Consider the following 17,702-nt stretch of genomic DNA (forward strand, 5'->3'; position numbering starts at 1 on the left):
AGCAATTACCGGGCCCCTTAGGGCAGGGCTGAGGATCAGCCATAGCTGCTTGCTCCACCCTGCTGTTCCCCTGAGATCCCGCCCCACCCAACCTGCAGCAGAGGCTTTTGCATATGAATGCCCTGGCCCTTTGCAATCTGAAAATTACCTAACAAACTGCAGCTAGGCCAGACAGACCAAGAACTTCCAAGAGAAGGCCCAAGGCCCCACAGCAGCTTGCATTGCTTCACAGCTGGGCCTCATCTGGGCACCTCCAAACCCCAAACAAGGAAGGGGAATCTTCAGATCTCTTCGTAGCTCCTGCTGGGTAGCCTCAGGCAGAGGCTAAATTAGCACTTCCTTAGATCCAAGAGCCAGTGTACCCAGTGGTCAGAGTGGGACCATCCAGATTACAACTCCTCAGATCCATAAGGGTCACACTCAGGGGGCAGACTCAGTGAGCACCAAAGCCCCACTGAAGCAAGTCTTGCCCTATAAGGGTGTCTTTAGCGCAGAAGTTCTCCCACTATAGACACAGCTGATTCTCACAGCCAATAGGCCTGGAAGTCAATTCCTCTCAGTGATACCTACAACAATCAAGACTAAACTACAACAAGACTGTGCACAAAGCTCACAAAGGGGTGCACCAAGAGTGTCCACCTCAGGTAATTGGGGACACCTAGCACACAAAGCCACTCTATCAACAAAGGGAAGCATAAAAAATGTGGAGACAAAGAAACAGGACACAAATGACAGAAATGGAGGAAAGCAAACTACTGGATATAGAGTTCAAAACCACACTTTTAAGGTTTTTCAAGAACTTTCTAGAAACTGCCAATAAATGTAGTGAGACCCTCAAGAAATCTAGTCAGACCCTCGAGGTTATGATAAAGGATCAACTAGAAATTAAGCACACACTGACTGAAATAAAGGATATTATGCAGAGTTCCACTAGCAGACTAGAGGATCACAAGAATCAAGTCAAAGATTTGAAATACAAAGAAGCAAAAAACACCCAACTGGAAAAGCAAAATGAAAAAAGAATCCAAAAATGCGAAGATAGCATAAGGAGCCTCTGAGACAGCTTCAAGTGCACCAACATCTGAATTATAGGGGTGCCAGTAGGAAGGAGAGAGCAAGATATCGAAAACCTAGTTGAAGAAATAATGACAGAAAACTTCCCCTACCTGGTGAAAGAAATAGACTTACACGTCCAGGAAGCACAGAGAACCCCAAACAAAAGGAATCCAAAGAGGACCACACCAAGACACATCATAATTAAAATGCCAAGAGCAAAAGACAAAGAGAGAATCCTAAAAGCAGCAAGAGAAAGACAGTCAGTTACCTACAAGGGAGTACCCATACGACTGTCAGCTGATTTCTCAACAGAAACTTTGCAGGCCAGATGGGAGTGGCAAGAAATATTCAAAGTGATGAATAGCAAGAACCTACAACCAAGATTACTTTATCCAGCAAAGCTATCATTCAGAATTGAAGGTCAGATAAAGAGCTTCACAGATAAGGAAAAGCTAAAGGAGTTCATCACCACCAAACCAGTATTAAATGAAATGCTGAAAGGTATCCTTTAAGAAGAGGAAGAAGAAGAAAAAGGTAAAGATACAAATTATGAACAACAAATACACATCTATCAACAAGTGAATCTAAAAATCAAATGAATAAATAATCTGATGAACAGAATAAACTGGTGATTATAATAGAATCAGGGGCATAGAAAGGGAGTGGACTGACTATTCTTGAGGGGGAAAGGGGTGCGGGGGATGAGGGAAGAGACTGGACAATAATCGTGCACCTATGGATGAGGACAGTGGGAGGGGGGGTTAGGGCGGAGAGTGGGGTGAGAACCGGGTGGAGGGGAGCTATGGGGGGAAAAAAAGAGGAACAACTGTAATAATCTGAACAATAAAGATTTAATTTAAAAAAATCAATATAAAAAAAATAAAAGCCTAATATTCAAATCTACCGAACGGTGGAACGACCAGTCGCTATGACGCACACTGATCACCAGGGGGCAGATGTGCAATGTAGGAGCTGCCCCCAGCCCACAGCCCCAGGCTGGCCAAGGCGGGTGCCCAAGGGGGGCCCTGGTCACCTTGCTAGTCACCCCACAGATCGGCCCTGATCGCTGGCCAGGCCTAGGGACCCTACCCATGCATGAATTTTGTGCACTGGGCCTCTAGTTAATTCATAAAAGAATAATATAGATAAATTATATCACACTTTATATTTCCAAAGTAATTATCAAACTTTTTTACTCATTTATTTTTTATCCTTTTTGATACAACTCTGAATGAGATTGTTTCTTTTTTTTTTTCCAACAAAAGAATCCAAGAACATTTATTTCCACAGGTTCTTGATAAAAGACCACAATCCAGAATAGAAGTATACTGCACTTGAAGGCAAAATTACACATCAAGCAAGAGCTGCCCCAACCCCTTTCACAGAGAAACTTCAGGAATGTTGGCCTCCTGAGGGTTTGATAATTACCCATTCTTTCATGCACTGGAAGCCCACGCTGTCCCAGATTTTCTGCAACTTCTCTGACTGAGATGTGTGTTCACAATCTGTATGTGTGAGTGCATGTGTGTGGGTGTATGTGTTTGTGCACAAAAGGCTCATCTGACCTACTTAATGAAGGAGCTGAGACAATGGGTTGGAAAAAGGTACCCCAACATGATGGAAAAGCTCCCAGCCAAGAAGACTAGCTTTCTCCTCAAGAGTCCGTACATTCTAAAATGCCACAGAGGTTCCTGCAATTTGAAAGCCATTGACTGACCTCCCAGTTCAGGTCTGGGTGAGACACAGTGAAGGAGAATGTGGAGACGGCCCCAGAGAGGAGAAGGGACTGAAGTCCCAGGGCATGCAGTTTGCTTCAGGTGGGAGGAGAGAGACCATTCAAAAGCCTGTGCTTGAGACTGGATACCTGAACCCTGGCACCCCATCAGGAGCTCCGAGGTAGCTGGTGGTTGCAGTCTGACGGTTTTCCTAGTTCCACAGCCCCTGGAACTAAGAGTGGGCAGCCTGCACAGGCAGACACAAGGCCTCTGTCTGTAGAACATCTTGGCGTTCCTAGCACAGGTGGACGTCTAACAGAAGGAGAAGGCAGATGGAGGAGGCTGAGGCTGCCATCACGGTCACAGTGAACCCATGATGGTCACAGTGATCCCATGACGGGGCTGGTGAAGTCCCTGTGTTGGGGCTGGGCCATGGGGCTCTGTTAGGCAGCTGCCTTTGCTGCTTCCTGAGCCAGGTGCTCCTGCTTTGCCTTCTCCCTGCACTCCTGTTCCCGCTGAATCAAGGACAACAAATCCCGATGCCACTGCTGCAACTTCTGCTTGTAGGTGGCGATGTCGTCTGCTTCACAGGCAGGCAGCTGGTCTTTGATGAGCTGGGTGGTTAGTGTCAAAAGACTCTCTTACTCAACTTTGCCCAGAGCCTGAAGCTGGGAATGTAAGGCCTTAAATCACTCCAGGTAGCGGGGAAGCTTGGACTGTTCGATTTCCTCCACGTCCAACTGCTCCACCGCTCTTCTGGGCCCTGGCTGTCCTCCCCTCCTTGGGGCTGTTCCTCTGAGGACTTCTGGGCTGGAGCCATCAGAGCCTGCAGTGCTCTGTCCAGAACGTCGAGCGCTTCTCTACATAGCTTTCCATCTTCTGGGTAGGAGGCCACCTTCTCCATCACCTGGAGGGCTCTGTCAAGGTAGCCTGGTGGCCACAGGAGAGGCATGTTGTGGTACACAGCCCGCAGCCCTCGCTGCAATTCCACCTTCCCCAGAAGTGCATAGCCATACAGCTGGGAACTCAAACCCACTGAGTTCTTTTGCTTTAGGCCTGGGAGTAACAGGGATGCACCGAAGTTCCTCTCCTTTTCCCAAGTGAAGTCTGTCTTCTTTGCCAGGCAGTGGTATAAAACATAGAGGGAGAGAAGCTGGGTGGAAGGTACTTCAAAGGCTTCTTGCATCATGACCTCAAAAACCACGGAAAAAGCATCTTGGTAATTTTCTTTCTTTATGAAATAATCTATCAGTAAATTGAATGTAAAGTTATCTGGGAAAATTCCATATTGAAGCTTATTTACAAGGGTATATAAGGCCTTGTCTTGTGCACCATATTTTAGACACTGCCTAATCCAGTTGTGGATAGTCCATTCTCTCAGGTACCAGCAATTGGGGCTGTGCCGGAATTTGTAAAGCTAATATTCTGCATGATCTATCTCTTCTCGAGATGAAATGTTGTCCACAAACCGTGATATTGTTAAAGAACTGACAGGCAACTTTTTCTTGTATGTTTTATCCATTAAAGATGCCAGATCAGCGAGGTGACAATCTTCTTTTTCTCTTGCTTCCCATTTCTGGCTGTCCACGTATGCTGCAGAAAGCAGACACCTTTTACCTGCCAGGGAGAGGTGAGGCAGAGGCACTTTCCGCACCAGGAGGACCCTGTGCCGCACCATGGGGGCCGCCATCTTGGACTCTCTGAGATTGTTTCTTAATTTTCTTTCTGATTGTTGTACAGATTTTTGTATATTGATTTTGTATCCTGAAATTTTTCTGAGTATATTTATTAGTTCTAACAGATTTTGCTGGAGTCTTTATATATCATTAAGGCCAATGTTTTTATTGATTCTGTCTATTTCATCAATCTATTTATTGATGAAAGTGGAGTAGTAAGGTTCCTTGTTATTATTATACTGCTGTATATTTTCCCCTTTAATATTTGCTTTTTATATTTAGGTGCTACTATGGTGGGTGCATAAATATTAACAAATGTTATATCCTTTTGTTGGATTGACCTCTTTATCATTAACAAATAATAGTAATATATATGTAAAATCATGTCATCTATAAAGAGACAGTTTTACTTCTTGATTTTCAATTTGAATGACTTTTATTTATCTGTCTTGCCTAATTGCACTGGCTAGACTTCCAATATTATATTGAGTAAAAGTAACAAGAGTGGGCACCCTTGTATTGTTTCTGCACTTAGAGAAGAAGCCTTCAGCTTTTTATCATTGAGTATGTTGTTAGATGTGGCCTTGTTATATATAGCTTTTACTATGTTGAAGGATGTTTCCTTTATATACACTTTGTTGAGAGTTTTGTTATGAATGGATATTGAATTTTAAAAAACTATATTTTTATCGATTTTAGAGAGGAAGGGAGAGAGAAAGAGATAGAAACATCAATGATGACAGAGAATCGTTGATTGGCTGCCTCCAGCACACCTCCTACTGGGTATTGAGCCAGCAACCCAGGCATGTGCCTTGACCAGAATGGAACCCTGACCTCTGGGTTCATAGGACAATGCTCAACCACTGAACCATGCTGGCTAGGCTGGATGTTGAATTTTATCAAATTATTTTTCTGCATATATTAAGATGATTATATAATTTTTATCCTTTACTTTGTTAATATGGTGTATCACATTGATTGACTTGCTGGTGTTGAACCATCCTTGAATCCCTGGAATAAATCTGAGGTCATCATGGCATATGATCCTTTTAAGTTATTTTTGTTTTTGTTTGCTAATATTTTGTTAATAATTTTTGCCTGTATGTTACTGAGAGATATTGACTTATGATTTTCTTTTTTGTGTTTTCCTTTTCTGGTATTGGTATTGGGGTAATGCTGGCCTCACAAATGAGTTTGGAAGTATTTCCTCCTCTCCAATGTTTTGGATATGTTTCAGAATAACTGGTCTTAACTCTTCTTTAAATGGTTAGTAGAATTCACTAGTAAAGACCTGTAATCCTGGACTTTTGTTTTTTGGAAGTTTTTTGAGTAATGATTTAATATCCTTAATAGTAATTGATCTACTCAGAATTTTTATTTCTTCACGATTCAGTCTTGTTAGGTTATATGTATTTAGGTATTTATCCATTTCTGTGTTGTCCAATTTTTTTGTATATAATTGTTGCTAATTGTTTTATATGTTTTGGTATTTCTGTGGTGTCAGCTGTAATGTTTCCTCTTTTATTTCTAATTTTATTTATTTGAGTCCTCTGTCTTTATTTTTCCTTAGGGAATCTAGCTAAAGGTTTCTCTATTTTGTTTATATTTTCAAAGAACCAGCTCTTAGTTTTATAGATCTTTTCTATTGTCTTTGTAGTTTCTTTTTCATTTATTCTGCTCTGATTTTTGTTATTCCCTTCCTTCTACTAACTTTGAGCTTTGTTTGTTTTTCTTTTTCTAATTTCTTGAGTTGTAAAGTTAGGTTACTTAATTGAAGTCTTCCTTGTTTCTTAATATAGACATTTATCATTATAACTTCCCTCTTAGGACAGTTTTTGCTGGATTTCAAATGTCTTAGTGTGTTGTACTTCCATTTTCACTTGGCTCAAGGTTTCTTTTCTACTTCCCTTGTGTTTTGTTTTTTCGCCCACTGGTTGGTTCGATTGCATGTTATTTAATCTCTACACATTTATAATTTTTTCAGTTTTCTTTTTGTAATTGATTTATAGTTTTATACCATTGTTTTCAAAAAGATATTTGATATTATTTCAATGTTCTTAAATTTATTAAGATTATTTTTGTGACCTATGATATGATCTCTTCTGGAGAAGTTCCCATGTTTACTTGAGAAGAATGTGTATTTTGTTGCTTTTGTATGAAATGCTCTCTACATGTCTTTAAGTCCATCTGATCTAATGTTTCATTAAGGCCAATGTTTTTTATTGATTTAGCATGAATTATCTATTTTTAAAAATATATATATTTTATTGATTTTTTACAGAGAGGAAGGGAGAGGGATAGAGATTCAGAAACATCAATGAGAGAGAAACATCGATCAGCTGCCTCCTGCACACTCCCCACTGGGGACCTGCCCGCAACCACGGTACGTGCCCTTGACCAGAATTGAACCTGGGACCCTTGAGTCCGAAGGTCGACGGTCTATCCACTGAGCCAAACCAGTCAGGGCATGAATGATCTATTTATTGATGAAAGTGGAGTACTAATGTCTCCTACAATTATGGTATTGCTGTATATTTTCAGTTAAATTTGTTAATATTTTCTCTGTACATTTTGGTACATAAATATTTACAAATGTTTTATCCTTTCGTTGGATTGACCTATTTATCATTATGTACTGACCTTCTTTGTCTCTTTGTTTTATTGTCTACTTTGTCTAATATAATATAGCCACCATAATTTGCTTTACATTTCTTTTGTTTCCAAGTTATTTTAATTTAAAACACCACTTGAGTTGTTTTCTTAATTTTTTCCATTGTGATTTGGGATTTTTTAAACAAGAAACGCAGAAATGAACAAGGACCCACAGGGTTTTATAAGATGGTATACCTAATTACCATATTATGAAGATTCTGGTAGCATGCAACAGGAATGAGACATAGAACCAGACAGACCTGGGTTTAAGTGTGAGTACCAACTCTTACTACTTGTGTAAGTTTAGATATATTATTAAAATCACTACATCTAATTTTTTGCACATATAATTGTAACAGTTGTGGTTAATGTTTTCATTAATTTTGAATGAACTTGACTCAAAACTTCATACATGGGTCCCATTATTCATTTTCCATAGATCAAGGTGTTCTCGTGTTTCTTATGTTTCTTTTAGTCATCCCTGCCTCTGACTTCATGCTCCTATTGAATTTGTTCAATTTCCAGATCATCTCACTTTTCTAAGTGTGTTGTTCTTTTTCTGTGCAACTTGTGCCCACGCTAGACTGTACCTTAATAACTTGGCTCACTAAAATAAGTTTACAAAATTTGTGCAAGGGACAAGCATATATTCTGAGATGTAACAAGCAACTTAAAATTGAATTGAAGATATTTCCGTTCTTACCAAATCTTTGGTGATTCCCCACAGCAATTTCTCACTGGATGTTTTATTTTCTCTCAGGCTCAGCCTGACACCTTATTGCTCATTCTTAACTCTGTCTTCGCTGGTTCCTTCCCTCTCTTGTACCCTTCTCCCAAAATACTTGTTGACAATGATGAAAATGGCACCAGATGTTAGACTGGAGGTGTCAGGCCAGACCGCCATTCAGCAACCTCGATAATTGAGTTCAGCTAAGAAAGAATTCAGAGCCAAGACTCAAACTATAAGAGAAAGTTTATTTATAACACCATAGAGGTAGAAGAAGTGATTTATTGAAGAAATGGGTGCAGGAAACAAGTTACATAGGCAAAAGAAGGGCCCTTAGGAGAGAGAAGGGTAAAGGTAATGCACCTGAGGGGAAAACGAGGATATAGGAAAAGTGCAGGTGTGCTTCTGAGAGGGAGAGCTGCCTCAAACGTTAAATGAATAATGAGGACAGCACACCTGGGAGCAGACCACACACTATATACACCTTATTTTCATCAGCGTTCCTGAAGACTATAGTCATACAAATCACTATGTTTAGAAGCTGTACATAACCAGGTATATACAATTTCTACAAGGAAGAGGGGTCTTGAGTTTATCAAACACATGAAATAAAGTTCATAGAAAAAAAATAGGCAACCCTTTTATAACAGGATGTTGGGATAGCTATGATAAATGTATGTGTAAAAGGGAGAGAATGAACATTCTAAAAGCAAGATCCCACTCAGAGACTACTTGAAATGGAGACCAGGAAACCCAAGAGGTCACTTATCTTGTGGGTTTTTCCCCCCTATATTGAAGAAATGGACACAATGCAGTAAAATATAGCAATTTCCATTTAAATTTGTCTTAAAAGGGAATTCATGAAAGGAAAGGGTAGTTTAGGAAGGAAGTACAGGAGGAAATGGAAAACTTACCAATATCTCAAATTGCTTATTTTATATCTTTCTGTACTGAAGACTGTGATGACAGTTTAAGCCAGTGGAGCATTTCCTGGGGTATCTCACAGTATCCATAGAGGAACAAATGATATATTCTAGTAGATAGCTGAGGAGCTCCACAGCCAGCAGCAGCTAAGAAAAATTTTTCTTCCCTTGCTCTATTTAGAGTCTCTGTTGTTATCCTCTAGTTCTCTTGTATATAACACCTTTCTGCATCTCTCTCTTCTTGGTCTGTATTCAAGGGGACCCTTCCTGGATCAGGCCATTTTATAATACTGAGAATTTCTGTCTTTTTTAATTTCTCAAAGTTAAGACTTAAGGGGAGGCATTTTGTAAGCTATTTTCTTAACTATCCCTGTTTCTATTGACAGATTTTCAGAAGGACCATCTTCTCTAATATGTGTTGGAGACAACGAACACCCACTGCAGCCACCATTTGCTGGAGAATCAGTGCTCTCTTGGCACTATTCTATCCTCTTTTTGCTCTGCTTAGTGCCTCTGTATTTTGTGTTTAATCCACTTTACTGTGGTGCTGACTCCTGGACTGCAAGTGCGCAGTTAATTTGAATAGTATAGCAGGCATATTTTAATTGCTAATAACAATGATTTAAAGAGCTAAGGGTTATTGTTCTCATTCAAGAGATGTCTGAAGATAATGCATCAGCCTAGCAAAGATACCAAGTATCCAGACTCTGTCCACCATTTTACTTCATTATGCTCTGTGTGCTGGCTTTTGTTTTCATCCGTGTCACCTCATGATTGAAAGATGGCTTCTGTGCTTCACGGCACTATCACATCCATTTTAAATTCAGGCTGGAAGAAAGAAGAACTGGATGTGATGGTACCAACACCCCTCCACTTTCATCTTATTGGCTAGCACTGTCACACAGCAACTCAAACTTCAAGGGAGACTGGAAAATGGAAGAAGAGGGCTGGAAATGGACATTGTATCAGCCAAATCATAGTGCTTGCCACAAATGTGAACTGAAGAAGTCCTATTCTAAACTCTCTCCAATGATCAAAAGTAATTGATCCCATGGTGTATGTTCCATATATTTCACTATTCTACTCCTTCCCTAATTTCACATAGCATACCCCATTTTTTAAAAATTAAATAACTACTCTGTAAGCTGAACTAGAACAAGGGTAATAATCACAATGATGTTAATTTGCTCATTAATTACCTCAGCTAATGTAGAATTATTAAGTATCTATCGCTTATTGCCAAGCACTGGGACACAATGTTAACCAATGTGCATTTCATGTCATTGACCATGTCTTAGCTGCACAGTGCTTCACCAATTAAAAATGCTCTCAGATATTAAAAGCAGAAAATTCAAATAACTGTGATTTAAACCATATTATCACTCTATAACTTTCTTTTTAAAAATTCTAAAAGAAGTTTGTAGCTCCACAATATTAGGGTACTGGGGTTATGTCTCTGTGATTCCTTTCATGGTTACAAGAAGGCTGTCACATTTCCAAACATCTCATCCTGCAAGAATGTGTTCAAAGGCAGCCAGGAGGGTGAGAGAACTGTTCTCTCTTGCCTCTTCTTTTTATCAGAGAATGGGAGAATTCAATCTTCCCCAGAGACCTCCTCAGCAGACTCACTGGCTAGAACAAGGTCATGTGGCACCAAAAAGTATCCAGTGAACAAAGGCTAGTGGGTTGAGAATGAATATTGGGTAGCCAGCTAAAAGTGATGTCATAGATGCTTTATAGCTTTCCACACACTTTCACATTGATGATCTCATCTTATGAGACTACTTTCCAAACATACAGAAACTCAAACCTAGAATAAGAAGTATAAATGGTATCTGCTGTGTGGGAACTTCTGGCTGGGAAGTAATTTAAAGGTCCTTTGAAGGTGCAAATTTAATGCAAGGGTTTTAAAGATATAATGTATTTAGCCTATAAATTATACATACAACAGCCCAAGGAGTAATTCAGAAGATTTTTATAGTTTGGGAAGATAATTACATGGTGGAATGAAAAGAGAAATTAGGGTACATGGATTCTAGGCTCAGACACTGGAAGGATTCTGAAGCTCTATTTCATCATTTGTAAAATTATGTATTTGAACAAAGTTAGATGACTCCTAAACTCCTTCTCAAATATAAGAGTACCTATCTAGTTATCATGCTGGAAGTCATGAAGTAGAAGAATATTAAAAGTTGTCTATTCCAACCTCTTTTTACAAGTGAGGTCATTTAGGCTCAAAAAAATCACCATTTGTCCAAATTCACTCATCTAAGTTAGAAATTTGAGTCTTAGTATATAACACACTATGATTTCACAAATAACTGGTATTCCATAGATTTTTTAAAAATTCAGCTCTTCCTTTATCTTCTTTTTTACCCTAGGCAAGATCTCTCCATTAGCCTTTACTCTATTTAACAGAATGCAGATAATAAAATAAAAAAAAATTTAAAGCCTATTTTTTAGCTGTAAGATCTTAACCTCTCTGAAAATGATAATTGTACCTTTCCCATAGTTTTTTTTTCTTCTTTTTTGAGAACTAGATGAAGTAACCTATTAAGAAAAGTTAGTGTATGACTGACACTGCAAGTACTTAATCCCAGCCACCCATCTCAGTGCTTAAAACTCATCCAAGAGTGAGAAAGGTCCTAGACCAATTTCCACAGCAGTTAGTGTGAAGAGTGAATCTGAATCTCATGATCATTATTTTGTCTTCACACAGTCATATCTTTTACCTTCACATTATGTAGATCTGAAGGTTCTGTGTACTAGGTTAGGTAGGATGTAGTACATAACTGGGAGTCAGTCACTATGCTGTCATTGAGCTCAGTATCCAGTGTTTTGTACAAGACCATTTGAATCACTTATATCTGGGATTCATGGATGGGCTGCAGGGGAACAGGGACCCATCTAATATTTCATTGAAAGGGGTTTTTCCAACCATGGTACTACTGACTGGATCATTTTGAGGAGCTGTCCCTTACATGGCAGTGTGGTTAGAAGCATCACCTGCCTCTAACCATTAGACACTAGTAGCACCTCCCTGATGACGGTAATCAAAAAGGAGTACCAAGCTTTGGCTGGGGCTGTGTGGGATGTTTCGTTCTCACATCCCTGTTTCTCTTTCTCTCTCTCTAAAACTCAATTAAAAAATCTTTTAAAAAAAATCATGTGTCTTAAACTTGCCAAATGTGCCATGGGGAGCATAATCTCTCTCCCCCCCTTGTTCCACTGTGATAAAGCTTAATATGTATGTGCACTTCTTTTCTGGGAGGCTTATCAGTTTCATCATATTCTTAAAAGTGTCTATGACCTCAAAAAGACTCTTACTCAAAGCCTTTCAAAATAATAATGAAAGAATGCACATTTCCAGCTGTAATTGTGGGGGAAAATACACCATCATTGCTAAATAAAATGGTGCAATTTGAAAATTTGCTATATACATACTCATTTATTTCTTTCAATTACTTTGAAGAAGCAATTCACAAACTATATCTGGGAAAGTATCTACTTCACAAACTGCTATTCCCAGACTGCAGGATGATTTTCAGTCTTCTACTGAATGTAGCTCTAAACTGCCAAAGGGATAGCGCTCATGAAAAGTAACAACAAACAAAAATCCCAAACCTCGTCTGGAAGGAAAATAAAAATCAGTTGTTTCTTAGAAAATAAATCCAATGTCAGTATTGATTTCAAGATTGACTGGAGAGAAGGAAGGGAAGGAAAGGAGTGGGAGAAGGTGAAAGGAGAGGTGGAGAGGGAGAGAGCGAGCTGGAACGCTAAGCCTTGAAAGTTCCCAAAGGGAGTGTCTTGGGAGAGGCTCCCTTTTGCTGGGAGTCGCCCCCAGCCTCCTCCCTGGCCAGCCTACAAAGACGGCCGCCAGACTATTCATTTCTCATTCCCAAGTCCACATTGTTCACCCACTTCCGAAGTGACCACATCCCAAGAGCGTCCTCAAAGCTCAAAAGGGTCAATTCACCCAGTCTTTACGGCCCCCGTTCTCATCTACAACCGGAGCTTAAATCCCAAATACCAGACCTACAAAAGCAAACAGGAAACGTGTCTCGTCTTCCAAGTCCCCTAGCGAGCTCCCCAAAAGACAATTAACTTTCTCTCCGACTTCTCGGTCTGTCTGCCTCCGCCGCTCTCCCTTTTGAAAGAGTCACAATGAGAGGAGAGCAGGAGGAGGCTCGGGGCTGGGGGAGCCGCGAAAGCCACCCCAAGAGATGGGCTTGGACCCCAGCGCACAGAGGGGTGCGCCCCTCCGCGCCCCGCGCGCCTTGTCCCCGCCGACCGCGCCTCGTCCGGGTCTGTCTGCTCCGGGTCCGCGGGGCGCGAGGGGAGGGAACAGGAGAAAGAGGAGGGCCGGGCAGCGGAGGGAGGAGGCGGTGCGTGCCTCGCCTGCCAAAGAGAGGTCTGTGCATCTGCGTGCGAGCCCCCGCCCGAGACACGCGGGGAGCGCGGGCTCCACTGGTGGCGGCGCAGCTCGTCCTCTTGGGCAGCCTCCGGAGCCGGGCCCTGCTCCTTCTCCCAAGTCTGGCCCGGCCTCTCTGTGGCTTCAGGGGCAGCAGCGAAGAAGGAAGAACGGTCTTCTCGGCTGTGGATGTTCCGTCCGGGAAAGACAGCAAGTTGTGTGTGCGCCCAGCGCGGGGAGAAGGTGGCCGCCGGCCGCCAGCCATGTGAGTGAGGAGCTCGGCCGCCCCGGGGCGTGGGCTCCGCCGCTTTCTCTCCTCGGCCCCCGGTCCCCGGACGCCGGAGTTGCGCGGCTCCCGGGCTCCGACTTCCTGCGCGGGGCTGCCGGCGGGGCTCTCCCGACCCGCCGCGTCGGCTGTTGGCGTCTGCCTCGGGGCGTTGCTGCCTTCCCATCCTGGTCCCCTCCCTTCAGAGGCCGGCTGGAAAATGCTTTGCTCCCTCTTTTTGGATTCAGGGATCTTATGTGTCTTCGAGGGTGGGGGTGGGTGGGTGAGGACATTGCAGGGGCTGATTATGGGCTCGCCTTGGCCTTACCCCAGGGCTCCTTACCCCAGCTCTAGATGATGGCCCCCCGTCCCCTATGTCACCCCCGCTCGCCTTCCCCAGCCTCATGACCCAGACAGACAACTTTAATCGTTAACGCTGGCGCTGGCCGCAGTTGACAAGATAAAAAAAAAAAAAAAAAAAAGTAGCGGGAGCTCCCCTGGAGTGACACACTGGACTGTACAGGGGGCTACGAGGTGGAGAGGAAGCCGCAGGGGCGAGGCTTGGGAAAGAGGAGAGGTGAGGGAAGGGGGCATTTGCTGTGGACTCTGAACGCTGGGGTTGAGAGTTCTGGAAACGGAACTCCAGGGTGCATGGGCTTTGGGCTTCTGTATTTATTTCTTTATGGAAAGTGTGGGAAATGGTTCAGGAACTCTTTTTGAAACAGACGCAGGGGTGGTAGTCAAATGCTTGTGGAACTATTTGAATAATTGGGGTTGGCTGTAGAGTACTGGAAAGTATGGATTACTTTTCAGATTAGACACTGACAATCATTGAACTGGAAAGATAGTTCCAAAAATTTTATTGGCACCAATGAATCAAAATTGCAGAGATGAAAATAAGTCATACACTGGCTTTCTTTCACTTACTCCAGGAGAGGATAGTTAAGATTGAAGGGATTCACAGATGCTATTGCATGAGTACTGGGAGTGCCTATTAGCTCCATCCATTCTATGTGTCTAGACAGTCTATAAAGTTTGGTGAATTTATGGTGCTCTGGAAGTGTGAAATTTATTCTAATCATTTTGTTTGGGCTCATGCAGAGACTTCCCACTTTTGAAGTCTTGAGGCAAGTTTGAGTGTTTATTAATTAAAAGTTGTAGACTAACTGAATTGATGTTATCTACTTCACTAAAAAACATTGAACTCTCAATATTTCTTATTGTTTTACCAGGGATCATCACCCTTACTACAGCGGACCGGAAGTTGAGGCCCAGTGAGGCTGAAGATCCATTCTGTTCATAGACACTCCCCATTACGGAACTGTGGATTACCTGTGGTCCCAACACCTGGTGGTTTCACATCTTCACTTACTCTTGCAGCCCCAGAGCAGTTACTTTGGGTCCTCATTGCCCCATCTGGAGAAAGATGGCATCCAGCCTGACGTGTGCTGGGGTGATCTGGGCTTTGCTCTCGTTTCTTTGTGCTGCTACCTCCTGCGTGGGGTTCTTTATGCCTTACTGGCTCTGGGGATCCCAGCTGGGCAAGCCTGTGTCCTTCGGTACTTTCCGGAGGTGCTCATATCCTGTGCATGATGAGAGCCGGCAGATGATGGTGATGGTGGAAGAATGTGGGCGCTATGCCTCTTTCCAGGGCATTCCCAGTGCAGAATGGAGGATCTGTACCATCGTGACAGGCCTAGGTTGTGGCCTCCTCCTCCTGGTGGCTCTCACTGCTCTCATGGGTTGCTGTGTGTCGGAGCTCATCTCCAGAACAGTGGGAAGAGTGGCTGGAGGAATTCAGTTTCTGGGGGGTAAGTGACTTGCTACATTTGAGTTGTTTATTGGAATCCCAAGTAATATTGAAAATTATGTTCCGGTTGTCTATTGAGATTATTATAATTGACACTTGGAATGCTCTGGAGAAATAGACATGAAATGGCTTTGGTGATAGATTACCAAAGTCAGAGGTTTTTAGTGGAATTGCTTTACAACTTGAGAGTTCTTAAATTTCTGTACATCCTTACACATATATCCATCATTAGCCTGTGAGGCAATAACATGTGAGGTCATTTATAATGTAGTAGGGGAGACAGTTTGCATTCCATCACTTCTCGCTCTTCATGTTCAACAGTAAGCAATTAGATTATCTGTGTCTTACTGGAAACCTCAGGTCTTTAATCAAGAAGACATCATAGAAAAGTAGAAATGTTTTTGATTCAGCATTGTCATCGTAGATCTTTTAATACTCTTTGGTAAAACTACCCTTACCCGATCTTAAACTATATTTCTAAATAAGTGATTACTGTTTTAAATAAGATACCGGTTTTGCATTAAGAACTATGAATTTCACTATTCTACAAAGATAGCTATAGCCATAACTATCTTGTTAGGATTTCATTTCCCTAGGTACTCTTGCTGTTAAGAAAAAAAAAAAAAAAAAAGAACATTTAGCAAATGATGTCTACTTGTCCCAAATGGACTGGATAATGTCACTAACACCAGGACAGGTTTGATTTTTACTTGGGTTTCCTCCAACAAGTACTGCTTCAATATCTCTGGTCATATGGTTTTAATTATACTTTACATATTTTCCGCTGTGCCTTTCACCTCCATTTTTCAACCTGAAAGGCTGAACTTGTCTGATTTATAATCTACCCTGGTGAAATATGACAACTATCATAGATAATGCAGAGTGAAGGGGAAAAGCTAGGAAAATATGTAAAATGTATTTGTAACTTCATTATAAAGTAAGAGTCTGTTACTATTTCATTTGGTGTTTCTTACAGAGTTTTGTGAAAAATCCTGGAAAAACAATTAAAAATTGATAGTTCTGAGATAGAGTCTACTTACTGGAGAAACCCCAACAAATTATTTTAGATTATTTAATATAAAACTTACAAGTAATGTTTAAGTAAGAAAATTCTTGTGCTAAAAAATGCAAGTGGCAAAAAGTTTTGTGTTTTAAAACAAGAGATAGAGTTGCTTGCAGTTCTTTATTTCTTTACCAGATATAACTTTGTTTTCATCTGTTTTTTCTCTGTGGTTTTGCATCTCACTCTGCACTAGAAGGCAATTTGGGGGCCTTAACTCTCCTTTCTTTATTGCTTCAGTGTTCAACATTAACCAAAGTCTTGCATGTGATATGTGTATTCATACAGAAATAAAGTAAATAAAGTAAAACTATTAGGAAACAGAAAGATTATTGTTGAAAGTTGCAATATAAATCCAGAGCTTGAAAACGTGATACCACGGATTTTAAGAATAAAACTAATGCCACGAGTATTTAAATATCTTTAGTTAAGAATAAACTTGATTTGATGTTTTGTTTCACTTGGCTCAGGAAAAGTGCTTAGGCAGTTTCTTTTTTTCCTCTTATGGTAAATATTACTCTCCTCCCTCCCTCTTCATTTTAGGGAAGGAACTGCTATTATATCTGGCAGAACAGGAAAATGCTTACAAAGAGAAATCATTTTTTATTGATTATCTTTAAACATACAATGAAAGAAGGCAACAGAAAGTGAATCTGAGACCCATGAGATTTTATGCTTCCCTCTCTAAACTATGTATAGATTTTTTGGATTATATAGAGCTAAATGTTTTACTTAACAGAAAAACTCAAGAAAGACCATTGTGGAAGTTAAACATATATTTAAAAGGTACTGGTTTTTCTCTTTAGATTTTCTTTTCATGAACTCTGGCTTGGTAAGTGTTACTGACATTAAGCTAAGGATATAGTTTATTACTAGCAGTTGGCATTCTCTCATTTTTCATATATATTTTTCATAATCTGGCAAAAAATTCTGAATGTAAAACTTAAGAGAGTTTTTCTGAATTGAAACTCTTCAGGGCACAAGTAGGTAAATACATACTATTACTCAAATAATAGTAAATTTAGAATTAAAAAATAACTTGAATTATGGAAAAGGCTTTGGGAAAATCTGCCATTGATTGCTATCATTTAATGGTAAACCAGTTGACAGACGCAAAAATACTTCAAAAAGAATTTCTCCTGTTGTTTATTTCATAATTGTCTGAATTTTTATTCATAAACACTTAAGTGGTAAGTAATTTTATTTTATGCAAAATACCAAACCAGTGAGTTCTATGAGTTCCACACATGGCAATACTTCAGAAATATAGTCAACATACTCTCCTATAAGGCGGATTCTCTTACTAAAAATGGTTCACCAAGAGGGTTATGTTTAGCAAAAGTTAGGGTTGTTCCAAAAACACAGGAAGCAGCGGAATGGTGAAGTACAGAGGCATCCTGCTTAACC

General features: G+C 40.8%; 1 protein-coding gene and 1 pseudogene across 1 annotated transcript in view; one reads left to right on the forward strand and one right to left on the reverse strand.

Annotated features, from left to right (window-relative positions):
• Window positions 1–3,214: 3,214 nt before the first annotated feature.
• LOC139005099 (small ribosomal subunit protein mS27 pseudogene) lies at window positions 3,215–4,461 on the reverse strand (annotated as a pseudogene).
• An 8,684-nt stretch (window positions 4,462–13,145) lies between these two features.
• LHFPL6 (LHFPL tetraspan subfamily member 6) overlaps window positions 13,146–17,702 on the forward strand; it is a 266,102-nt gene continuing 261,545 nt past the window's right edge. Inside the window, exons 1-2 of the mRNA XM_070409137.1 lie at window positions 13,146–13,425; window positions 14,658–15,236. Of these exons, the coding sequence (XP_070265238.1) occupies window positions 14,852–15,236 (385 nt within the window). The 5' untranslated portion in view covers window positions 13,146–13,425; window positions 14,658–14,851. The remainder of the gene's footprint in view (window positions 13,426–14,657; window positions 15,237–17,702) is intronic.

This window comes from Myotis yumanensis, unplaced genomic scaffold (genome assembly GCF_028538775.1).
Source record: "Myotis yumanensis isolate MYYU_CA2020_CCGP unplaced genomic scaffold, mMyoYum1.0.hap1 SCAF_3, whole genome shotgun sequence".
Taxonomy (NCBI): Eukaryota; Metazoa; Chordata; class Mammalia; order Chiroptera; family Vespertilionidae; genus Myotis; species Myotis yumanensis.